This window comes from Lichenostomus cassidix, unplaced genomic scaffold, assembly GCF_008360975.1.
Source record: "Lichenostomus cassidix isolate B80296 unplaced genomic scaffold, HeHo_3.0 HiC_scaffold_43, whole genome shotgun sequence".
In the NCBI taxonomy this organism is placed as follows: Eukaryota; Metazoa; Chordata; class Aves; order Passeriformes; family Meliphagidae; genus Lichenostomus; species Lichenostomus cassidix.
Window position 1 is genome coordinate 3,901,809 of NW_028147635.1, and position 24,149 is coordinate 3,925,957.

The 24,149-nt window shown below is 40.1% G+C and overlaps 1 protein-coding gene and 1 long non-coding RNA gene across 2 annotated transcripts; one reads left to right on the forward strand and one right to left on the reverse strand.

The window, feature by feature from the left end:
• Nucleotides 1-1,837: 1,837 nt before the first annotated feature.
• On the forward strand, nucleotides 1,838-23,380 carry LOC146421223 (F-box only protein 15-like). The gene is made up of 10 exons (XM_085047635.1): nucleotides 1,838-1,996; nucleotides 5,811-5,924; nucleotides 7,011-7,115; nucleotides 12,131-12,373; nucleotides 12,634-12,843; nucleotides 14,800-14,929; nucleotides 16,594-16,676; nucleotides 17,662-17,807; nucleotides 19,242-19,366; nucleotides 22,614-23,380. Exons 1-10 carry the CDS (start codon nucleotides 1,977-1,979, stop codon nucleotides 22,881-22,883), a joined length of 1,446 nt encoding a protein of 481 aa, XP_084903761.1. The 5' UTR covers nucleotides 1,838-1,976; the 3' UTR covers nucleotides 22,884-23,380.
• Nucleotides 6,759-10,336, reverse strand: LOC146421224 (uncharacterized). Its single transcript, XR_014848790.1, has 3 exons — nucleotides 10,235-10,336; nucleotides 8,338-8,529; nucleotides 6,759-7,600 (listed from the first exon to the last, which is right to left on the reverse strand). It is a non-coding gene; the product is annotated as an uncharacterized LOC146421224 (long non-coding RNA).
• Nucleotides 23,381-24,149: the final 769 nt, after the last annotated feature.

The window sequence follows — 24,149 nt, forward strand, 5'->3', positions numbered from 1 at the left end:
CTACCGTCAGGCAATAGGAGGACACCTGGGGGATGAAGGGGAGTGGAAAGGCGTTCCTACTCGGGGAGGTTATAAAAATCCCTGCTGACCCCCATTGCCTACCCGGGTGCCACTTCAGAATAGGTATGAGGCCCTGGGTCCAGAGGGTCAGCCAGATGACACTGAAGAAAATAATCTGCCTGGAGAGCCTCCCAAATACGTTTTGTCTGTCAGACAGATCGCTACCTCTAGCACTAAAAAGAAAAGAAGGGTAGTCGTAGTAGGTAACTCCCTTCTGAGGGGAACAGAGGGCCCCCATATGTCAACCAGGCCTATCCCACAGGGAGGTCTGCTGCCTCCTCGGGGCCTGGGGACAGGATATCTCCAGGAGGCTCCCTGGGCGGATTCAGCACTCTGGTTATTACCCACTGCTGATACTCCAGGCTGGCAGTGATGAGAATGACAAGAAGAGCAGCAGGGCAATTAAAAGGCACTTCAAGGCCCTGGGTCGAGTGGTTGATGGGGCAGGACCACAGGTGGAGTTCTGCTCAAACCCTTCAGGGGGGCAGAGACAAACGACAAAAGGAACAGGAGAACCCACATTATCAACTGGTGGCTTAAGGGCTGGTGTCATTGGCAGAATTTTGCGTTTTTTGATCATGGGGCAACTCTTACAGCACCTGGCCTGCTGAAGCCAGATGTCACAAGAGGGTATGTTTTATATGTATTTTTATATGTACGAGAATTTTTATATATAACAGAATAGGAGCATAATCAATACACAATTATAGATAAAGCATAATTAATATAGCAACGAAGTGTGTAAGAGTAAAATTAAGAAAGTGTATTAGCAAAATAAGTGTGGAATGAATGTATAGTGTGCTGTGTTTGTAACCTGTGATAAACACATATTATAAGTTTGGCTTTTCGCAAATATTAAAGTGGATGATACGCATGTAATTTTAATTCTTACAAAAGCAGCCTTGTTATAAACGTATAGTTGCATCATAATAACTAATGCCTCTATTTCTGTTACTAACCAAACTTAGACATAGTGGTGAAACAGCTGACATGGTTATTTTAATATACTTGTGGTTAACTTACGACAAGTGAACCACCTGCTTGGTTGGATAACATCCAGCTAACGGTGTGATGAAGACCCCTGCCACTGACATTTCAACTATCAGCAACTGTCATCTGCAGAGACCGTGGAACAGGGCTCAGATGGGGATGATAACACGACTGACCAAAGTCAAGAGGACAGCCAGGAGGACAGCCAGGAGGACAGCTCATGCTCTTACAGGCGGACCAGAGGAGGGGCCATGCTAAACAGTTCCTAGAATATGCAAACAAGTTTGGGGAAAGTTTGACTATGTATAATTGCTTATGAATATCTATTAGGCTGATGTAACAGAAAAGGTATTTAAAGAGTATCTCCATCAGTGACAGACATGCTTCTGGCTATTTGCCAAGCGTTGTTACTTTGCTTTATTGTCTTTGTCCCTTATTGTCTTTTAATAAACTTTTACATTTTAACAGGAGAGTGTGAAACCTCGTTTTTCACGTAACCCTAAGATAAGGAAACCACAAGTTATGTAAGAACCCAACCGCTAAGAACGTACCTTTAGATAAATGAATGAAACTAGGGCGGATGCTGAATTTGTAAACGTATAAATAACCTTTGCAAAGTGAGCATGGCGGACGCGCACATGGAGGTGTGCTTCACTTAACGGTACCTTACTGCGGAGCAGATTCCCTCGAATCAATGGCTGCGGCTGCCCAGGGCGTTAACGCTTCCCAAGTGCCCCACACGGCCATGCTCAGGCACCCGGCCCCGCCTTTCCCGCTCCAGCGTTGCCGGACATCGCCTCCGTCGGGCTGGCGCCGTCCCTCCTCGCCTCAGGGCGTACCACGGCTGGTGGCACCGTGCACTCCTTCTCGTCCCTTTCCACCCCGCCGCCAGCGCGAAGCCACTGCTGTCCCGCGGCGGAGCGGCCATGGCCACGGGCGGGGACAGGTAAGCGGGGCCACGCCGAGCGGGCGCTGCCGGCCCGGGACTCGCTGCCGGCCCGGGGGCGCTGCCTGCTTGGCCTTCTCCACCTCGGCCGGGGAGGGTGGTTTGTTGTTTTCCCTCAACTCCCTTTGCTCCTCTGGGAAGGCTCTTTCACCTGCTCCAGGACCCTGATTTCTAGCTCTGAACGCGTCACGGTGAGGGCTGTGGTCATGTACACCTCTGCAGCCATGGTGCTCTCCTCTCCCTCGCCCTGTGGAGGTGACGCCTCGTAATGGGAAAATGCAGGCGTTGCCAGGTGCAGGGAGGCCTGGGTTTAACACTTCTTTCTGCCTGGAAAAGTGGGGCTTAACCTTCAGTATGTCCTTCCGCTTGGAGGAGGTACTATAATGAGTATCCAAACAGTACTGGTTAGTTTAGTGTCTACTCTATGTGTGTTCAGGGTAGTTTGGCCCTTGTAATAAATAGGAGGTTTTCACCATGGAAGGTGTGATTACCTTAATTCTTACAGTACAGGTTTGGCTTCCAAAATTTGAACGCATCAATCTTAGAGGCAGATTTGAGAAAGCAGATTTTTCTGCTAACCCACTTGTACGACCTTGAGTTTCATAGCAGTTCCATTCCCTGTTGTTTTGTTGGGTTTTTTCTTCTTTTTAACCTGTAAATGCATTGGGGTAATATCCACCTTTTAAAGAGACTGAAATCATTAGCTGAGGGGAAAAAACCAAACCAATCCAGCCAACCCGTGTCAAAATCCTCTTACCGTTTCTGTTTATCCTCATGTATGCTTTAACATTTGGAGGTGACAGTTTTTTTCACTACTTAAAAGTTTAGATACATTATTTGAAACGTTACCTGAAAGACAGTTGTTTGCTGGCCTCAAAAAACCAAGGCACATTGCAAGTATTACGGGGTGTGAAAGTGAAAATATTGGTACAAAACTGAACGGGTTGAAAGCTAATGAAAAAGCAATTGAAGTTGTTGTGCTTCTTAGATAAGAGCCTCTCAGTTGTTGTGCTTCTTAAATAAGAGCCTCCCAGAAGTCTCTAAAGAGGGGGTGTAACAGCTGTCACTGATTTTTATCTGGGGCTTATCTGCCCAAGCTTTGTCAATGCAATGTAAAAGCATTTTGTTAATGCAAATTAAAAATCTTAGCGCACACAGTACTTGGAAAGTAATTTGTGGATTGGGTTTGCTGTTTCTTCACACCTTGAGAATCTTTTTGTTTTGGAAGATGCAAAAGTTCAGCTTTTTTTTTTTTGTTTAATTGCAGCTTAAAAAAGGAATAGATATTACATTAAAGTTTTCAAGGCATGTGTGGGCAAAATTTTTCTTTCCTCGGGTATTTCTCCCTGGGGTTAAGAAGAGGGGGCAATGGTTAAAATGAGCAAGGAGGACTGAATACAGACGATGCAGGTTTCGCTTGTCCAAAGTAGTGGGTTTTAAAATCCAGCATCCAGCTGCTTCTCTGAGTTTTTCCTGTGCCTGGAGTCTGTGGAGTTGTGTCCCTGTAGAGTATGCCCAAACTCTGTGCTTTCAGCATGGATTCAGGGCAGAATAGCCTGGGATTTGCTGCCCTGGAACATACAGAAGTGAGAACTCTGCTGCTGTTGAGCACAGCTTGGGTCTCTAAATCCCTTAATGGCTTTTGAAAAATACAGTTTGTTGGTGCCTTATCATCTAAGTGTACTTCTTGATAATGATGCATGAATAAAACCCTTGTTTGACCTCCAGGTTGTGTTTGTTATGTGGCTACCTTTCTGTAGTTGTTAATTTAATTGTTGGTCTATCTGTGGCTGGCACCCAAGTTGAAATGTGCATGTCTTCTTGTTATGTAATTCTCAGTAAAATGTCTTGGTGGTTTTGGTTTGGTGTTGGTGGTTTTGTTTGGTTGGTTTTGGTTTTATTGTTGTGGGTTTTTTGTTTGTTTTGGTTTTGTTTTTTGTTTCTTTACATAGCGCAGTTGACAATGCGGACCAGAGTTGTTAATTTCTTTTGGTTTTATTTTTCTTTGAGCATAAATGAGTCTTAAACTGAGAACAGTGTGCATTAAAGGTGCATGGTACCCAGATACTTCAAAGTTAGGTGTTTTCCCCCATATTCATTGGTTGGCTAAAAACCCAGAGCTGGTTTGACCAGGTGTTGGAAAGTCTGCTGGCAATTTAAAACATCAATAATGCAGTGAATGAGGAGCTCTGTCTGCTCCATGGCATCAGTGGGTATGAAGTATAAGGATTTGATTTACGATTGAAACTCTTATCTCCATATTTTTATGTGGATTAATGACAGTATTTGCAATTACAGCTTACAAAGTCCTTCCTAGCAGAAGACTTGGAAAAATATGTGACCAGTTAGATTGTAAGAATTTGTGCTGGAAATATGCAAAGTTCCTTTTTTTTTTTTGGTCCAAATTGTGATGTGCTAATGTTGCCAGAATAGGTTCTTCCACCCTACTGTGCCAGAGTCCAGTCCACACACAGAGCTGAGGTGTTTGTTTATGGTTCTGCACAGGGGGGGTGCTGGGTGGCAAATCCACAAAGCCAGAACACCAACTATCCAAACTTTTGACTATTTCCTACCATTTTACAAAGGAAGGAATTAGTTTTCATTGGCTACAAGTTACATAGTTTTCTTCTTAATTAGTGTTCTGTCTTCCATTGGTTAATGACTCTCTTGCTTCTCGTGCTAATTAGTCTGCATGCTCAGTCGTTCCCTTCTTTCGAGTCAGTGGGTTTCTTGGGCCAGTGGTCAACAAGTTCACACTTCTGGAAGTTGGAGCTGATTTCAGCACAGTTGCTGAGCTGGCTTTAGTAGTTTTTCCCTTATCTTGGGATTTCTTCCAGGTGTTCTTGTTGCCCGTAAATCTGCATTCTTTGTGTGCACTGTCAGTGGGCATCCTTCTTCCCAAGGTTTGTTAACCACCTCCTAGGTGAAATCGTTGAAGCATGTCAAGCCCTAAACCTTAACAAAGCAATTCTAGCACCAAGTAATTTGTCTTTCTAACACCTGCATATCCCTTAGAGCTTGCTAGCTGCTCTCCGTTTTCACGGATTAAATCTCCTTTCCAAGCTGTTCAGGCTTGAAAGTACACAAAGATCAAACATCAAAGAACTTTCTTAAGAAAATTTTACATATTCCACATTTTGCAACACTAATGAGCTATAAAGCCATTGATATCCATTGGCCTGTTGAAATAATATTTATCTCTCAGGTTTTGAGTATTTTAGCTGGGGAAGATCTGAAATGACACTTAAACTTTGCTTCATGTATGATTCTGTTGTATATTCAAGGAAATTCTTTTTGAACCTCACCAGTTTTTGAGGAAGTTTCAAGGTATTGTGTTATTTGGTGTCTTTTAATAGCTTAATAAAGTTGGATGGCTCAAAAATGTCTCTGGAGTAATGGTGTGAAACAGAGGATTAATCAGTGAGTTGGACTTGCTGCAGGGGCCTCTGTTGAGGTTGGTTGTGGTGGCCACAGTGGTGCAGCTGTCTAGGAGTAATAGATCTGTCCTGGATTCAAAGTGATTTGGGGGAGCGACACTGTTGCCTTCTGACCATTGTGAGAGATTAATGACAGAGAGAGGAATGACATGAGAGAGGAATGACAGCTATGAGTTTAAAACTGAATCTTCCTGATGTCAGTTATTTTAACTTGGGTGTGGTTGTTCAAATCAGTGAACTGATAGTAATGAGGTGCCATATGAGGTATTCCCCGAATCTTGCCTTGGTTGAAATGTTGTGTCTGCGTGTGCGCAGTATGCGTATTGCTTCGTTTTGTGATTATGTGACTCTTAACAGCTTCTCTTTCGTACAAGTAGGTTAGGGACCTTTGCTGCCGGGCCTGGGGAATGCTCTGAAACCACAAATGCTGGAATTCAAAGTCTGTATTTTACATCTACCATAAAACCGAAACCAAATGTGTGCATTGAGAGGTGAGTATGGCTTTACACAAGGAGTAAGAGCGGGAGAGTGCAAGTGTTGGCATGTTGAATGTTTTGGCACATTGCCTCTATGTTAATGCAACTAAGATTGTGAATTTAATACAAACATTGAGGTATTGGCATTATCATGCTACTCTTTAAAGCTCTCTGCTTCTGAACTAGCAATATAAATCAAGTGTTGCAAATAACACAGTAGTAAAAGGACGAGAGGCACAGCTGGGGTGTCGACTTTCACAGCACCTTGTATTTTCAGCAGTGATTTTGATGTGACCCTAATCAGTGCTCAAGAAAATTAGATTATAAAATCCATGTATTTTAAACTCTGTGCAGTTATGAGGTACTGCTCGAATGGTATGAGGTTCATGTCTGTTAATACAAAAATCATGTTGGCTCATCTCCAGGGTATGTTCTGCTTGTTGTGCTTAGACTGGCACCTTCATTTTCAGGCATCCTTCCAGATGCACAGAGACATTAAGATTTTCAAGATGCCACTTAGCTCTTGTTTTGAAGTTCACACCTTTCTGTTGACATAAATGAAAATCGCACAAGACCCCTGAGCACATACAGTTTGAAGATTATGATGAGGTAGAGCATGATCATTTCTGTCCTGGTGCATCCTGAGACGTGACACCACAGTCAAGAGAGAGAGTGAATATATCTGCAGTTTTGGACACGCTGGTGGTTGTGGAATAAATGTTAAAGTCATGGTACAAGCAGTAAGAAACTGAAGCTAAGTGATGTAGTTTCATGTCAAACTGGGTTAAAGTTAACAAAGTTTAATAAAAATGCAAACCCATAACTTTTCATGTAATAGCATGTGTGCCTCTTGAATAAGTCGTGATGAATTGTTTTTGGCAAATGCCACGTATGGGAGAGTGAAAACAGAACCCAAATTCCGGTTTAACTCTTCAGGTGACTTTTGATTCCTCTTCAGGTGATTTTTGATTAATCTATTTATCAGCTGCTGGTTTCCACCTCTCCTGTTTTTTTCTGGTTTGAAATGAAAATTCTCTGCCATTGTAATTTCTGGAGTTTGCAGGCAAGTGTGACAGTGTTCATCTCTCTCTTGTTTTCCAGCATGCCATCAGAAATGCTGCTGAAGATATTTTCCTATTTGGATCCCGTGTCGCTGTTGTCTGTTGGTTGTGTGAATAAGCACTTCTATGACCTGGCCAGTGACAAGTAAGGAACAGGGAAGGTTTCAGTCATGCCCCAGCTGTGTTTACCTGAGTTATGAGTCTCTCTAATTTAGTTTCTCTGATGCCAGAGCACTGATGCATGTACCTGTGGGCAGTTACTCTGATGAAATTGCACTGCATAGTCCACAGTATGTGTCGCATGGAATTCTAGCTGTGCGAGCCCTGTTGTTTAATGAGAGTTATGAGGCAAAAACTAAATCCAGTGCTTTGAAATGTTGCTATTAGCACTTTCTTTGTTTTAAAATTCGCATGTATTTGTTTGTATTCACGTGCACCTGCACAAACTTTTCTGCTCAGGTGATCCTTAGTGGTGTGTCACCAGTAGCTTTGTGGAATTGTCATAGCTTTCATAATTTTGAAGTTCCACTTATTTAGGTCTTCATCAGGTTTTTGCAGAGGGATTGATTCAATCAAGTGCTTCATTAGTGGTTTTCATCTGTTGCTCTGTTTGTCAAATTTTGGTGATTTCTAAAATGAAACAAAAGAGATGAAGGTAAATGCTGACACTTTTTTTTTTTTTTTAAATAAGGATTGCTTACAGAGAATAGACAAATTGCTCCTACTAGTATCAGGATAATTTTGTGAAAGGATAAAGAGGAGAGACCTGGGTTGATACATGATAACTAGGATGTCTGGGTATCGGGGTTTTTTCCCTAGGATTCTACTGCATTAGTGTTGCTCGAATGAGAAAATGTCTTCCTGTATAGGAAGTTGCTGCATCTGATATGAATCCATTTTCCCTTATTTGCCAAAACATGTACAGTCAATTGGTTTACACCTTTGACACCTTTAGGACTGATGAAGTTAGAGGGAGGACTGTAATCCAGATGTATGTTTTGAAGCTGTCAGCAGGTCAGTGTAGATAAAAATTGCATAGTTGACACAAATTATCTTAGTATGTGTTTTCCACTTCAGGGTGGAAAAGGCAGGATAAAATCACTGTGGCTGTTCAGGGCAAGCTGATTCATCTGCCTCCATCTTGACAATGTCTGTTTCCATTTTCTAATCTCGAGAGATTAGGGTATGTGCACAAATGGGACTTGGGGAAGAGATATTTTGCCTTATCTCGGAGCCTGATTTGTTCAGTGGGACCAGGTCGTTTCTTCCTGATGGATTTCCATGGACTTTCTCAAGACCCTGAATCTTGTGGTGAATGACCAGAAGTTTTAATTGAAGTCCCTGTATGTTTCTATGACAAATCTCACCTTGTTTTTAGGGAGAGTATCTGTTGTAGGATATTTCTGCTGTCCTGGATGTGCAGGCTGCTGTCCTTGCTGCAACAGGACCGTCAGTCTTTCATTGGGATACGTCTGTGCCACCTGATGCAGTGATTTGTCTTTGGGCAGTTCTGATGTCTGCCCTTGAACAGTTCGGTGGCACTGATGTCTTCAATGTAACTATTGAAGACAAGGAAATATTTGTGGCCCCCCTTTCTGCACTCTCCTTGCCCCAGCATGGAGTATTCCAGCCTTCTTGTCATGCAGTGTGGGAAGTTCACATTTATGGTCTGCCTGCAAAAGCATGAGGATTCTGATCACCAGCAAAATGTGCTTGTGTAAGAGGAAGTGAGAGCACAGGGGAAGGTCTTTTTGCCATTGTGGTCCAGTGATGAGTGATGATGATGTGCATCTGATTCTGGCATTTGAGTCAGCTGTAAAAGGTTGGTTTGGCTTCTTGTAGTAATGTCCAGTAAGAGGCCTTGAGATGGGGATTAATGATTTGAGGCAAGAAGGGCATGTATTCTGCTGTGCAAGAGGCAAACTTGTGCTTCCCTGTTGGGTGGTTTTTGATTTATCTGCCTTGAATTCTTCACAAGCTGAGGATGAGGGGGCAGGGATAGTTTCCTAAACACTTGTGATTCCAAGTCCTTCTTCATTTTCTCTTCTGTCTTCTTACCCTAACTGAATTTTTGTGCTTGAACTAATTTCTTTGATTGCACAACACTGGTTTGGGAAAGGAAGAAGCAATATGTAACTGGGAGTGAAGACAAGGATGGTAGGTATTTGTGATTAGTATGTCTTCAGTCAGCTAAATTGCCTGAGTCTGTAACTTTAAAATGCAGGAAATGCCTACTACGAAGCCTTGTCTTTTCAGCATCATACAGTAAGATGCAGAGTATCTCTCTCCAAGAAAGAAAGAATGCCTCTCTTGGGAAGGGGTTTCTAGTTAACAGGAGACTTGTATATGAGGTTATTTTACTGGACTTTTTAGGCTGGTTAGGACCAGTTGGATTATAGCTCAGTTTCCCCCAGTGATGGTACGTCAAGGGCATCTCTCCTTTGTTTCCATTACCAGACAGTTCTAACGTGCTTTGGAGTTTAAGAAAGAACTTCCCCCCTCCATCAGAAATGTTTTATACTACCTGGTAACTTGGCTGCCTTTCCTGGTCTTAAAAGAGAAGTATCTGATGTCTTCGTTTTACATCTGGGATTCTTCTTCATGTTACCCTTCCCACCTTGCTTTTGGTGAAAGGACGGTTGGAAGCTCATGTTGACTGTGAACCCATCTTGACCAGTCATGATAGCTGCACCAGGTGGGTGCACCTGATGATGCCCAATTGGCTCTTGGTGCCCCTCCCGTGGGTAAAGGCAGCCCAGGGTGGGGTCCTGGGGATTTGTGACCCCCCTCACCCCCAGGGTGTGGTCATGGTAGCTTATTGGTCTCTGTGTTTTAAATGCTTTTGTCTCCAGAAATGGCAGTGGAGGATTGTGTATCTATCTGCTGAGCAGCAGGCTGGAAGGTTTTTGCAAAATTCCTGAATGTGTTTGCATCAATAACCAGAACCTGGCTCTCAGCATGTGGGGACTTATTCTCACCAGCTGATGAATTGAGAATGGTTTTGATGAGTAGGAGGCAGTGTGGCATGGATTTAGTCCTTGAATGCTTTAAGGAGAGGGGAAAATGCAATAGAAAACATGGCAGTGTAAGGTTGCCTGGGCATAAGTGAGGACTGGTAAAGGTAATCTTGCTGATAAATGGTAGAAAATGTCTCTTGAGAATGTGTTGGCCTTGCTATTAATTTTCTTTAGTGCACTTTAAAATTAGCAAATGAATTTTAAACTGTGTGTCTAGCACTTTAAAATTAGCAAATGAATTGGCAACCTGCATTCACAGATTCTTGTTTGAATTCTTGGAGGTTCCTGTACTCAATATTCCATGAGCTGTCCTAGAGATACTTGGGTGTGGTGGGCTGAAATGTGACCTCATAGTTGTCGTGGTGTCAGGGTTTGAGATAGGACATTGCCAGGAGGACGCACGAAAAGAGGGCAATCAGGCTCCAAGCTTAGAGTTGCAAAAAAGTGATTTAATTACCTAACAGAATTGAAGGATAAATGCAAGGCAAAAATAAACTTTTCATACATTATTTTGTTCACTCCCCCGCCTCGCTCTTACGAACCCATAGTATTCATCCCCTTTTCTCCTTTACAATCCACAAGCCGGGTAGGGGGGCAGGGTGTAGGGTCTCTTTTCAGTCCACAGAGCAGATTCTCAAATTTATTCATCACTACAATTCTTCTACTACAAATACTCTTTATCTCTACTTGTTTCTCTCTCTCTCCAGACAGTTTTCTGCTCTCACCCCCACCCTCTTAAGAAGCAGTCCACTCACCCCCCTTCCCTCTTTCCAAACCAGCAACACAGACAGGAGGCAGGGTGAGAGGGGTTCTCTGGTCAGTCCAGTCAGGGAGAGGGGTTTCTCTACTTAGCCAGGGGTCCTTCCCACGAGAGACAGTCCTGTGGGAACTTTGGCGTGGGTCCACTCTCATGAGTAACATCCCACCCGAATTCTGCTGTAACTTGAGTCTTTTTGTCCATAGGGTGCTGTGCAGACTCTCCCAAGCTGAGGCCAGGCTGCTTCCATCCAAGGAGCAAGGCCTTTCTCTCCTTTGCAAGGCCTTTGCAGTTTTAACTCTTAGATGAGACTCCCAGTGGTTCACAGTCTTTTCCAGGCATCCACTTGCTCCTCTGGAGTGGGCTGTGCGTGGATTTCTGCACTCCTGTGGACTCCATGGGCTGCAGGGGACCTCGTGCCCCCCCATGGCCTTCACCATGGCTAGCAGAGAGCTTTCAGCTCCGGCACTGGGAGCATCTCCTCCCCCACCTTCTTCACTGACCTTGGTGTCTCCATGTTGTTCTCCCTCACATATTTTCACCTCCACCTCCTCCTACTACAAAGAAGTGAAAGAAGTGCATGCCTGCTTGTTTTGATTTCTTCTTAAATATGTTTTCACAGAGGCATAACCAACACCTCCAATTAGCCCACACTTGGCCGGCAGCATGTCCATCATTTTCAGAGCCATCAGAGATTGGCTCTGCTGGACTTGATGTAAAAACTTCCAGAACTTTCACTCAGGACACATAGGAGCCATCTTTGTGCCACTCCCCACCCCTCGGACACCTCCCCAGGCCTACCACAACAGCTTCTGAGGGATCCAAATTTCTCCTAGATGTTAAAAATACTTTACTGATGTTTTGGGCCAATCAATACCACCACACCTGGTGTGAAAGAGATTAACCTATCATTACTGTCACATGTTTATTTGTCTTCAGAAAGTCATGTCTTCTCTGAGCTTTTCCAAAGAGTGAAGAAGGGATTGACATGACACTGGTAACACCAAAGAAAGATGAATCTAATGGTCCTGCTCCATCCCACTTTCAGCTGTATCTGTGTGAGAAAGCTTGAAGAGTCCAGATTATCTTTGTTGAATAAGAGGTATTAAAACACTTTCTCCACTAGCTGATTTTCTGTGAGGAGGATGCATCATTGTTTTGGGGTGGAATTTTCAAAATTTACTGCTTAGCCTTTATCGGTTTTCCCTTACGTTGCTGACTATGGCTCTGCCTTTGCTGAGCTTCATCCTGGATCCCATATTTTGAAGGAGACAGACAAGACTGTTTTTGTGCTAACGTTATGCTCAGGGGTAGCTGAGATGTGCATACAAAAATTAAGTGACTATTCCTGAAATGTATTCCTCTTTATTCTATTTTTATTTTCAGCGTACTTTGGCTGAAACTCTGTTCCAGTTCTTTGCAACCAGAATGGGAAATGGAGGAAATGAAGTCTCAACAAACAGAAACTCTTTCTTTGGGCTGTGCTGGTGTACATGATAAGAAGCCTGGGTACTGGAAGAAAGAATACATCTTTAAACAAACTTCTTATTTCACAACTAGAGTAGTGCAGCTTGCTAAACCTCCAGATCCTTATACAGGTCTTCCATGTATGAACAAGGAAGCTATGAAGTAAGCAATGCCTTGTAGAAAGAGATTTACTTGAGAACAATGTACAAAAGACTAATGGCTTGGGGGGTATAGAAATAGAGCTATAAAATGTATATCATAATGGGAAGATACAATGATAATCTAGAAGTGACTGAAACTGAGAACATAAGTAGCGGTTAGAAGAAATTTAAAATTTCTGTTGAAAGCATAGTTCAAGTTTTGTCATTGTGAGATTTTTTTTTTTTAAACACCTCTCTCCCCTCTCAATTCCTAAATGACAGAGTCAATGGCTTGAGTTGGACAATTGTTCTAAAGGACAAAAATGGAAAAGAACATGTAATGGAGAAGCCAAAGCTATCATTTAAGGACACATCTGTTACCATGCTTTGGTGTGGTAGAGACTGGCCGTGCTTAGACATCCTGTCAACCCTGAAACTGTTTGGAGTTACACCATTGCTTCCTGATCAAAGAAGACCTCCCAGCAAGAAGGGGTGAGTTTTAACATAGGATTTTTGAGGGTTTTTTGAGTGTAACTGGTTGATAATGTGTCTGTGGGAGCTATCTGACATTGGTTTGACTCAACAAGTTAACTCTTTGTTAGAAAGCTTCCCTGTAGTATTTTTTCCTATATTCTTCTCTTCATTGGTAGAGCTTTTTAGCAAGAAATAGCATAATCCAACAAGCTATGACATTAATTCATTGATTAATGTAGGTACTGGCATGTGATATTCAGACTGAGAGATCTTGACTAGGAAAGCTGAATTTGAGGCATAGACACAAATGAGCATGAAAGAAACATGTAAATCTAGGAGAATTTATTGTGAGAAATTCAGCTTGGAAAAGTTCATCAGTATTTAGGTGGCTACTGTCAGGTAATCTATGTTGTTAAAATTTATTTTCTGTCTTACAGGTATGTGTGTGAATTTATGGAACTTGGTGTTTAACTGTGTGCAGTCTTCAGTACGTGCATATAAAAACACCAGTCCACTGCCTATCCATTGTTTTTTAACTTAAATGTGTACAATAGCTTTTGTCATTATATTCTGAGAAGATGTTTAAATGAAAAGTGGCTTTTTGAGGTGTTTGGTTGCTGTTAAGGAGTTCTGCACACATCTGGGGTCTATGTGTATGCTTTATGTGCATACGCTGCATATGTGCATACACATTTATAGCATGTGCAGTGTCAGGTACATGCTTCTTACACAAAGCCCCTAGTCACAGAGCTCTGAAAAGAGAGAATTGTTCACCTACAAAACACCTGGTTCCTCAAGCAGAAGCTATTTGCTTAAAAAAGAAAGAAATCAACAGAAGCCTTTTGTATAAAGTCAGATGAAAAAGTCTTGCAGTCAAATTAAGTGCGAAATGCAGTTGTTTTACCAAGATGATGACTCATATGTAGAAAATCAAAAAGAAAAAAAAAAAGCTTGCAGGCAGTTGAGGCAGTTGGTGTATTTATTTCACAGAACTGTAAGTTTGTAGAGATTGTGAATATAGATGAAGGTAGTGGTTTCACCAATTTCAATATGTCAGTGTTAAGACTGTAAGGCAGTAGTGCAGGGATTTTAGGAATGTTCCTGCAATAATATGAGCCTGATTGACTTAAAGATGGAAAGGGTTGAGGTTGATTAGGAAGAAATTTTTTACTCTGAGGGTGGTGAGACACTAGAACAGGTTGTCCAGGGAGGTCATGGATGCCCCATCCCTGGCAGTGTTGGGAGTGTAGTAGTAGTAGGTGGTACTACAGTGATACTATTGGGAGCTCCAGGAACCGTTTTGAATGTAGTAAGAGCCTAAGTCTGAAAAGGGTTTTAGAAAGACTTCTTTCTTCATTCTGAATAGGTAATGCAAACTCTACTTTCTGCTCTTTTTAAAATGCATCATTAGTTAATAAGATTGTCCATGAACATTTATTTAAGAGTGTCTTGGAGCTAAATGGCTTTAATTATAGGCAAAATAGAGAAAAAAATTTCTAAAAAATGAAGGCTTTCTCTAACACAAACTTTTAATTTATTATATGTACAATTTGTAAGTTTCCTTTGAATTTTGCTTCTGTGGACAAAAAATTTACCTTAGTAGCTTGCTTCACACTGATAAATGTTCAGTGATTTCATCTAGTACCAATAAAATATCAAAACAAAATTGTAAACTAATTTGGTGGTGTTTTGAAAAATTGGGCAAGCACATAAGTTCTTTCTGTAAAGAGTGTATTTGAAGATCATATAGTGGTTTTTGCTTCTTTTCTTGTTAGGGGTTGAGATCCTGCTAGTGCACTGTAGTTGTTTGAATGTATAGTTTATGGCTCTGCATGCCAAATGTTTTCAAAACCATTATCATCATGTGCTGTTGGTCTGACTTAAGCTGGTCAGTAAAAAATTAAATTAGGCTGAACCTTTAAGTGAATAAGGAGACACAGGCCTTTTGCTACATTCTGTATGTTCCTTCCAAAGACCTCGTCGATTTGCCTTGATTGCTGAATACAGTCTTGCTAACCTGACTGAAAGTGGTGTGGCATTTGGTGCCGATGAGCTCGTCCAGCTCTTCAGTCTGAATCCAGGACTGTTAGTAGGAACTTGGAAGGTAAGATAACATTTCGGTTCAGTAATTTATGATGACTTGAGGAATGGATTTTTTTTGCCTTGTAGTTTGGGATTTGGGGAGGGGGTTTTTTTAAGTGTTTTTTTTTTCTTTTGGACTTTGAAAGATCTTTTCTAAACTAGTAACGACCAAAAGCATGTAGGGACAGATAGCAGATAATTTATTGTATCCTAAAATCTGTCACAGGAGTATATGTACTTCTAATTCAAAGATCAGTTATGTAAGATACTACATGTGCACAATCACCAGAGGCAATGTTCAAAACCACAGAAGGACTATTTCTTTCACTCTTACTTAAAGGTAAGACTGAAACTCCATTTCGTAGAGAACTTGAGACTGGCTGACTTGCATGAGGCTGTTACTGGTTTTCTGAGTCTGTGAAAAGCTCTGATGAACTAACAGCCACTTCTCTTGTATCTTCAGAAGTCTAGTAGGCTTGTGTCTCTGTGTTTTTGGCTCAATGGTCTTGCTCATGCACTGGCCCCTCCCATGCTTGGAAAGAGAACTCTTTCAGCACCTGGAAATGGTTCAGTCATAACGAAGTACCACATAGTTGTTAAGAATGGAGTGCTTCACTCTAGTATATTTTCCCTGCTTGCTTTTCTGAACAGCAGTTCTTATTCTCTGTGTAGGCAGAGTAATATTAGGTAGTTAATTGTGAGTGGGTGTAATAATTATAAATGCCATATATCTTGTTTTTTTGCACATAGCTGCATAACAGAAACCAAGAACAGGTTAAGTGGGCCTCCTGCTATTTGGATAAAGAAAGACTGAGAAACTATGTGATTGATAAATCTCACTTGTATCTTTTATAGCTGTAATGTTGCACTGTGAAAATACCGAAGTAGTTAAGAAGCCAAAAGTTTGATGAGAGGATGTAATTTTCTGGTAACCCAGAGAGATGAAAACAGTGGTCACCCACATTTGAGGGGAGTAAGAGACTTTTGGCAGTGAATAATTTTCCTATTGACTTAGGTGTTCGTAAATGTAGGACTTAAAAAATACACTTCAAGAAAAGAAGCTGACAACACAGCATTCTGTGTTCTTGAAGTAAATACATACTTCTGTTTCTGTTTAGTTGCCACATTGATGTTTTCTTTGACTATATAGGCATCTATAGAAGGTTATGTTCCTAATGTTTTCCCAGGAGTACATAATCTGGTGAAAACATCCAAGGCTTTACTTAGAAATTCACCATTTCTGTTGGGTAATTCTGTATCCCTCACTGATGTTAGCTCTCTTTGCAAATAGTTCCTTACATATGAAAATAAACTTGATGCTTCAGTAGTTGGGAGTAAGTGCTGTTTGATCCTGTTTAGGTACCTATTTTAAAGTGGTAAGTAGAAGCAAGGGAAGTGCAATTCCTGGATTGCTCTCATAACTTTTGCCCTGGCATAGCTACTTTCCCACTCTTTCTCCATAATATAGAAATGCTGTAATCTTTTCTATATATTCTGTGCTCTTGTGAAAAGACAGTAAAGATTTTAGGAGTCCAAGTGTTAGAGCAAGCCATTAGTAAAATCATAACAGTAATTGGCAGAATAATAAGCAGCAGCATTTATCTATGAATTTTCATGCTCAGAAAGACCCTCTGAAAAAAAAGAATTTCCACATAAGAATACATCTACTTTAATTAATTTTTTCAGGAGAAAAATGAAATTGCTTTTATCATGGCGAGTCTTCATTCTAATCAACTTCTTGAGAGAAGCATTTTGGGTTCTGCTGCTGTGTAAGTTTGGTTTTCCTTTGTGGGTAATAAATTTAACCTTTTGAGTAGAGCTTTGAGTTTTACAGTTAAAATTGACTTCAGTTAAGAGGTTTATATTTAGGCAGTAATTAACTATTCTTGCTTAATATAAACAACAGTTACGGTAACTATATACAAAACCGTAGGAGCATTTTCATACTAAGGTATTGCCATTGTTATGCTATTAAGGAGCTAATTTAGTTATACAACTGTAGTAATACTTGCAGTATTGAGAAAGTTAGAATTTATCTTTCAGTCCTATTGAGACACTAGCTGGACTTCCTATGAAGTGTTTGTATATATGCATATTGCAATACATAATATAATACAATTCAATACCTGTTTATACACTGTAAGCTGTTTAAGAAGATGGAGCTTTTTTAGCTTTAGAACATTATTTGAGGAACTTTTTTCCCCCTCAGCTTTCTGGTTGTACTGTTGTATCTAACCAGTAGTCTTAAGTGCCCAATATAACTTAGTGTGGCTTTTCTCATAGAGAAGGTACGATTTAACACCGTCTCCCCTAGTGCCTGGTTGGATCCTATGTAGAAGCTGCACAATTGCCTCTGGCATTTGGTCTCTTCAGGTCATTTGTGTGTGGTAGTTACTCATTTAGTTAGGCACAAACAAAATTATTCCAGTAATTGCTATTTCAGAGAAGTCTCTAGCTAGTGGGCTTTTATATTTGTAGTTAAGCTGATGCTTTTTTTTGTTTTTGTAGACAAGTCCATGTTTTGAAGTTTAACAGATGTACCTTTTAAAGTTGACTGCCATATTTTCTGCCTTTGGCTAGGCCAGACAGCTAATCAGCAGTATTAGACACTGTATTAGCTTAAAAGAAGCATGATGAACTAAAAATGTTGGTTTCAAAACTCTCTGAAGGTGATAGTCTTAGTGTAAGGATGTGTATTATATCTCTTTCTATTAAGCCATCCCCTGTTGCTAAATTCTATTTTTTTTCTTCAAGTCAATGTGCCCCTCCACCTCGTGAACCTTTACTGGGTGATACTAACCCAGAATATGGACTCCATGACTACCGTCTGCATCTGGAGCTGCATGGCAGAAGCTGCATGTACCTGTGGGGAACATACAATCGCCTCTTCTGCACAAAAGGTAAAGTTGATGGAACAATAATATCTGTTCTAAAAATTATTCCTGCTTGTCGCTGTTGATCCGCTAGCAGAGAGAAGGAGACCAGTCTTCAATGTGGCAGAAAATGTCTATTTTTATTAATTAATAACAACTTATATAGACTTTCAAATGTCACTCAGATTGGTCAGTTCAAAACCTCCCCCCAGGCCGATTGGCCGGCTTGAATCATTCATATCTTGAGACACTGTTCCAACAACATCCAAACTTTATCTTTGTTTATAAAACACAGGAAGAAGAGAGAAAGATTTCTCAGGGGAAAGATCTGTGCTCACCACACCTGCTGTTAATGTCTTTCTTTCTTACACCCAGTGTTTCTGTTCGAAGGGGAGAAACTGAAATGGAATTTTAATATTAATATTAAATTTTATTAGTTAATTTAATTCTTAATATTAAATTTTAAAAGGTTACATCACACTTCATTGAACCAAGCAGATGGAGTGTGCATGGCTTCAGATTTTTTTCTGTTATTAATACTTGCATTGCAGTAACTAGCTGTTTTGCCACTGTTTTGGTTGGGTTTTAGCATTTTATTTTATGCTCCCTTTCATGTAAACAGAATTGGTAATATGGTCTTATTGACAGATACTGTAGGGTGAATATGCTAAATACTTTCTAACTGAATTGGAAATATTTAGAAAATTTTTCATGTCTTCAGGAAGATACGACAGGCTTTTCATAGAACTCACAGAAGCCATGGATCTAGCTTCTTAACAAACATTCTTGAGATGTTTTTATCTAGGTTTTCAACTTTTTAAGCACAGCTTTGTAACCATACAGTAGTTTAAGCTTTGGCTTTTCAATGTCATTTCTTGTTGATGTAAATTGATGAGTTGTGCTTGCAAAATCTAAGGGGTGGTTTTTGTGTATTTAGAGAGCTTTTAAGACTTGTTTGTAAAATCTTGTATCAGGCATTTGACATGCTTTGCTTGAAGACTGATTTACAAGTTTAAATAACCATTTCAGCATGGTAAAGCTGGTTGTTGGCACCAGAATTAGGAGGTATCTCATAATTTATTTTGTGTGTTAGTGTTGAGCTTGACTTTTGGTGAGTGGGCAGCAATGGAGACACTGGTGGCACAAAATTGAAATGTTGAATGTGGAATTTACTCCTCACATCCTTGTGTAAATCCTTTAGGTGGCATTCCTATTTCTATACTAAAAAATACAAAAGAATTTTTAGCTGCTGTTTCTACTGTGGATCACAGAAACAAATCCCCAAACTGCAACTTAGTTCCTCTGTAACAAGGTTGGTATCTAGCTGTTGGTGTGTGTCAGGGTTTCTTATTGGTGAGCAGGAAGAAAAAGACAAAGAGAGAAGATAAGAGAACATTTGCAGTGTACTTGGGCTGAATTTGATTTATGTTGCTATAATGTTGCATATATTTTATATTTCAGATGACATTGAAAATGGATACGTGAGGTTCACAGTTGCGAACATAATGGGTAATAGGACGCACTGGCATATTTTTGGGAATCTTGGCATATGCTGGGAAACAGATGTGTTTAAAGGCAATGTAAAGGTCAGATACATTTTTTTTGTTTCTGGAAATGCTTATCTCAGAGCAGAATTATGTTTGTGCATCCTAAATATGCTAATTTTTTAAACAATTTTTTTGTTTGTGGAAGGTGTCTGTAACTAGAGACAAAACTCTATTCCAATATTCAAAAAAAAAGAAAAAAAGGAATTTTGAGGGAAAAAGTTTTCTCCTTTCTCTGATAGAGTCTGGATTGCATGATAGACCCATTATGTGTGTGTGATTACTGCTTTCCACTCTGCAAAGATTCTGAGACTGACCAGCCCTGCTTGGAAGTGCTGGACAAAAAAAAATTTACTGCAGATGTACTTTTCATATGGGTTTGTTTGTTTTGTTGTTGTTTTGGGTTTTTTTTGGTTTTTGTTGGGTTTTCGTTGTTGCTGTTGTTTGGGGTTTTTTGGGTTTTGTTGGGTTTTTGTTGTTGCTGTTGTTTGGGGTTTTTTTCCTTCCTTTTCTTTCTTTTTGTTGCTGTTGTTTTTGTTTGGTGCAAGTTTTGAAGTTTTTTTTTGTTGTTGGTTGAGGATTTTTTTGCAAGCAATAGCCCTTGAACCCCAGGGGAAATACTCTGCAGTTCTGTGCTGTATATACAGTGAAAGCTGGGAACTGCTGGGGAATGTTAAAAATGCAAATGGACACAGGCAGAAACTACAGTCCACATCCACAGAGTCAGCACCTAGCTCAAGCCAGGTACGTCAGTCAGCTGGATTAACTCTGTCTTTTAGAGGAATGCTTGCACATTCTATTGGATAAAGTTCCTAAAAGAATTCTTTCAAACAAAGTTTCAGAGTAGTTCTGTCGATTTTGCAGTAGTGGTGAAGGCACATATTTTTAAATGTACTTCATCAGCATGAATATTTCAGAAGTTCCAAAAATTCTGATAAATGTAATTTGAGCACTACTGAGAAATGATCTAGTTCAACATGGGATTTCAGTTTGGGCACTTCTTTTGAAAAAGCCTCAAAACTAACATAACTGTTGTTTCTGCGAATCCTGTATAAATGTGGTATGGAATACTGTTTGATAACATGAGACTTTTTTTACCCAGGCCTGTAGTGATAAAACAAGGGACAATGTTTCTAAACTGAAAGAGGGTAGATTTAAATTGGACATCAGAAAAAAAAGAGTAAAAAGTTTTTTCTCCATGAGCTAGGTGAGGCAGGGGAGTTGGAATTAGAAGACTTTTAAAGGTCCTTTCCAACTCCAATCATTCCATGATTCTACAGGATTAACAGCTGCTTGGCAGAAATTTTTTTCTGTGAAAATAATCATGAGTAGCACATAAGAATTTGGGAAGTTATCTGTCAGAGGAAGGAGAGAGATATGGCTCTATTCTTTAGTTTTTTTAGCTTTAGTCTCTCTCCCATGTGCTTACAGCATCAACTATACGGAATATTTGTTTCTAGGACAAAATAAAGAATACAATTTTTTTTTAAACCCCTCAATTTCTGATGACAGTTTGAACATGTCAACATATAGGTATAGGTTGAATTCAGTGTGGCTTTTAACATAAGTCTCTAAAATTCTTGAAACATGTGAAGGCCAAATAACATCAGCCACAGAAGCAGGACATGCCACTACTTTGAGTTTATTTGAATTTTTTTCAATCCTCTCAGGAAAACCAAAAAATGCCAACGATTTTTTGGGCACTTCTTTTCTAATAAAAAAATTACTTGCTGATGGTTAGAAATTGTCCCTGCTTGGGGATGGTATTCTCCAATTCAGTGTTCTCACTGTAACCACTCCAAATCACGCTGTGCTCACTCGCTCCTCCCTTCCTCTGCCTTGTGCTGGGCTGGAGAGGAGAACTGGAGGCACAAAAGGTGAAGATCAGAGGTTGTGATAAGAACAGTTTACTGGAAACTGCAGTGAGGTAAGAAAATGGAGAGTAGCAGCAACAATATTAATAACAAGAATGTACAAGAGAGGTGAGTGATTCACATGCAAATGCTCACTGTGGAGCTGGACCTGACCATGCCAAACTACCCCGACTGAGAAGAGAGCCCTTCTCCTGCTCCTGGAAGTGAGGTGAGGTGGTACAGAACAACCTCTGTCCTAGTCATGCTCCCTCCTGGCTACTGCAAAAATTACCCTGTCCTGGCCACAACCAGGACAGAAATACATGGGAAGACCCCCACCATCCCAACACCACCCCACCTTCCTTTGCATAATTGACCTTTTCTATGCAAATTGTCAGACTGGGAGATAGTAACTCTTTCTTGTTTCTAGTGATTCTATAGCTCCTGTAAGTTTACTACATCATCGTTCAGTTTGGTTTGAATTTTCTATTTTCAGCATAGTCTACAGTAAAAAGCTTAGGAAAACTGTATGTATCATACTGCCTCACATTTGTGCCATCTGCTCTTGTCTGATTGATGTAATAGTGAAAGCAATGTTAGAGCAACAGAAGCACAGCTATGTAGTACAGAGAAAGCAAGCATTCCAAATCAATTTTTTGGCATGGAATATGTGGTGTTGGTTTGTTTATGCTTTTGGAGCATAGATACAACATAATTAAGATAATTTGATTCATTTAGTGATTCAGCGCTCATGAGAATAAGTAACAGCTGACACACAACTCCTTTGGTTTCAAGGGATATGTGAAGCTATCCATTTGCAAAGACCCAAGAACTGGCATTAGCATTTTAAAACTAAGTAGTTGTGTAATGTTGTAAAGAAATATTTCCAAGAATTTGTGAAAGGAGGAATTACATGAAGATTACTATTACTACCTTTTTGGGAACCTAAGCTATGAACCATTCAAAAAGTATTGTATCCCTTCCTTTTACAGCTGGCATGGAAGGGCAACTGTGTGTGCACTGCCTTGGGGTGCAAACACTGCTGCATTCACACAAGTTAAGCGCCAGAGTTTGAACTTAGGTTGCTTTCTCATATTGAAAGGACTGTCATTATTTGAATGGTAAAGTAATTAATAACTGAGAAAAACAGATGTTAGGGGCTTAAAAATGTTCAAGAAATAATGTCTGATTTGGGTTGGCAGTGGAACTTTCCGTAGCACAGCTTTTGATGCCCGTAGGTTGCGGTTTTGATTTCTGTGGGAAACCTTCAAGTAAGTATTTCTTGTAGTAGTCAGTGAAGCACTATCAATTGTATTTTGAGTTTTTAGCTTTCATACAAAACTCTCTGAACCCTTGAGATTCCTCCTAAAATCAGGGACAGATCTACTTACTGTGCTATGACATAGGGAAATAATCCCTTCTCCTTGTCTTTGTAGGACTGCTTCTTGATGGATCTGACTCTGCTGGATGAAACTAGAAAGCCCTTCTGGTGTTTTAGTGCTCCAGTCTACATGGAATTGTCTTCCAAGTTATCTGCCCTTTGTGACTACACAGGTCCTATCTATACTGCAGACTATGCAGATTCAGAGGGGAAAGTCTGCGTTAAGTTTGTATGGTTCGAAGAGACCAAGAAATATGTTTTAGTCAGTTTGGTGCTTTATGTAAGCACCAAAAAGATAAATAGCTGGTATGGAACAAATTACTGACTTAATTAGTCACTAATTTCCTTGCTTTAAAAACCAAACAAAACAAACAATGCCCCCAACAAAAAAACACAATAAGCCTTTGATGTTTAAGATTGACACCAACAAGCAAGACTGTTCCTGCAAGTTTTTCAGTAACAAGTGCAGTTGCATAATTTTTTTTAAATAGGCAATTGAGGGCTTGAAGAGATGTTTTGATATAAATGAGAGTTCTTCTCTGTTGAACATCCCATGGTTCATCTGTTTCTCATACTGGGTATAGTGAAATTATTTTTAGGAAGATTTTTCCTTACAGACACTTGTTACTGTGGTTAAAGAGTTGCTGCTTTTGAGAGCCTTAGTGTGAAGATTCCTTACCTCATATAAGCTACACTGTTTTTGAGAATATTGACTTTTATGCCTAGCAATAAAACAGCATGTGTGCTGTTCCCTCCAGGTTTGTTGGAGTGTTATTGGTAAATGACAGATTTTAATAAATGCATTTTGTTAAATAATTTCTTTTTCTTGACTTTTTCCAGAAAATACTTCACTTACATGTATTTTAGTAAAGGATTGAAAAGGCAAATGGGAAGTCAGATCTGAAAAATTACTATGTCAGTCAAGGCATTTGTTAAGAAAGTCATGTGTAGTATCTGTATATGACACTTGTTTAAATTCCTGTTTGTTCTGTTCTAAACTTCTGATTTGAGCCTAGATACTTGCGTAGATATTGGCCTGTGAATAAGTGTCCCAATTACCACCCAGCCTGAGCTGATGTCTGCTCTTACTGGATGTATGTAACATTCAGTTGTTTCAGAAACAATGCATATCTGATACTGTTTATCTAACAATACACATTCATATAAGAATTGAGTGCATGTGCCTGATCTTTCCAGTTCCTTGGAGTAATGTCAGAACCAAATTTTCTACTTCACGTACTGAAAAAAAAAAGAAATTACGTGATACTGGGACTAAATTGTCTTTACGTCGCGAGGACAATTATGTTTTTGGCTGCTCTGACTTTATTATGGTAATAATAAAATTAATTCTCACTTCTTTATTTGTTTACATACATTAATTGGTTTGTGCAAACAATGTTCATAACTAAGCACTTGTCTTCTGTGCTATAGAAATAGTAGGAGATGGATACCACAGCCAGAGAGTTGTTTCTTAATGTAACTTTCAAAGACAGTAAGTTGAGGCTGATACAGTTCCAGTTTGCCCTGTTAACCTGGCCTAAGGAAGCAGCAGAAATGTTGCTGCATTTGGTGGTTTGCCAGACTAACAAGA